The sequence below is a fragment of the Aureococcus anophagefferens genome, assembly GCF_000186865.1.
Source record: "Aureococcus anophagefferens unplaced genomic scaffold AURANscaffold_20, whole genome shotgun sequence".
NCBI classification, from domain to species: domain Eukaryota; class Pelagophyceae; order Pelagomonadales; family Pelagomonadaceae; genus Aureococcus; species Aureococcus anophagefferens.
In genome coordinates, this window is record NW_008705580.1 from 315,848 (window position 1) to 317,384 (window position 1,537).

General features: G+C 72.7%; 1 protein-coding gene across 1 annotated transcript in view; it reads left to right on the top strand.

Annotated features, from left to right (window-relative positions):
* The window catches only part of AURANDRAFT_66169 (hypothetical protein), a gene marked incomplete at both ends in the record, with an annotated part of 7,172 nt that overhangs the window by 3,870 nt on the left and 1,765 nt on the right, over positions 1-1,537 (top strand). Inside the window, 2 exons of the mRNA XM_009041284.1 lie at positions 185-880; positions 1,214-1,389. Coding sequence (XP_009039532.1) covers positions 185-880; positions 1,214-1,389 — 872 coding nt within the window. The remainder of the gene's footprint in view (positions 1-184; positions 881-1,213; positions 1,390-1,537) is intronic.

Consider the following 1,537-nt stretch of genomic DNA (forward strand, 5'->3'; position numbering starts at 1 on the left):
GCTCGGTTCGCCTAGGTACCCCCCTAGCCCCCCTGGATAAGCAACACGGAGGATACTCCCGGATACCGGGCCGGTGGCCCGTTGGGGGAAGCCCGAGGGGGCTTCTCTGTGTCGCCCGAGTTGCCCCGCGGCGTCGTCCGCTGGAGGTTCGAGCCGGAGGTCTGGGCGCCGGGGGAACCGGTAGGCGTGTGCATTTTGGCGGTGGCGGCGGGCGGCGACGACGGCGGCGGAGGCAAGGGCTTGTGGCAGAATCGGCGAGCGCAGCGTCGATGTCGCAGTGAATGCACCAGCATGGGGCCGGCGCATCGGCGCGTCGGAAGCAAGCAGTGAATGCACCAACATGGGACCGGCGCATCGGCGCGTCGGCAGCAAGCGCTCGGCCGCGAAGACCAGCGGCTACGCGCCCTGGTACTGCTTGACGCCGGAGCGGCGCGACGCTAAGAAGCGCCGCGGACTCGTCGCCGCGGCGCCGCGCGGGCGGCGGCCGCCGGCGCGGCCGCGCGCGTCGGACGACGGCGTCGACGCCGAGTTCGCGGCGCTCCTGCGCGAGACGCCGCGCGGGCTGGCGCCCAGCGATGCCTTCGAGCCCGCGGACGTGGTCGCTCTCACGCTCGAAGCGTTGCGCCGGCCGTCGGGCGCCTCGTCGCTCGAGCGCCTCGCCGCGGCGGACTTCCGGCCCGCGGGCTGCGCGACCCTGGACGCGCTGTACGCGGCGGAGGAGGACTCGCAGTACGCGCTCCTCTTCGACGACTACGCCTACGACGTCGACGACGACGCGCTCGTGCTCGGCGACGACGCCTTCGTGAACGTGCGCCTCGAGTCCGCCGCGGGCGAGCTGCTCGTGCGCCTCGGCTGGGAGCTGCGGCGCGGCGACGACGGTGTGTGGCGGACGAGCCGCTGGCTCTGGCACGACTTCAGGCCCGACTTCCACCCCGGCGTCGGCCAGGAGGAGTGGACGCGGATCTGCGGCTAGGTAAACACGTGTGTGTGCGCGGACGTCGGCTGCGAGCCCTGCGTCAGCTGCGGGTGGCCCTACGACGACGCGGGCGGCTGCTCCGGGTCCGGCGACCGCGTCTGCTCGCCCTGCACGGAGTGCACGGCCATGGCGTACGAGGCGAGCCCCTGCGAGGCCGGCGCGGACCGCGTCTGCGTGAGCTGCGCGCGGTCGTCGGAGTGCGTCGAGCAGACGGAGCAGTGAGCGAATGTCACGCAGTGGTGGCGCCAGGCCAACTGCTGCGAGGACGACGACGTCGTCCAGGTCCCCTGCAACGAGCAGACGGAGAGCGACGTCCGCGTCGGCAAGCGCAACTCGCGCCAGCACTGGGTCTTCGACGTGCTCCCGGAGGTCGAGGAGGGCTACGAGCAGGGCGACGCGACGACGCTCCAAGGGTAGGTTCGGTGTGAGTCGAGGCCCGGGGGGGGGGGGCACTATAGGCTGGTCTTCAAGTGGCCATCCATGCGGCGCGCGGCTCGCCGTGCACATCCCCGGCCCGGCGACAGCGGCGCGTACCCGTAAAGGCGCTGCGGAAGGCCCCAA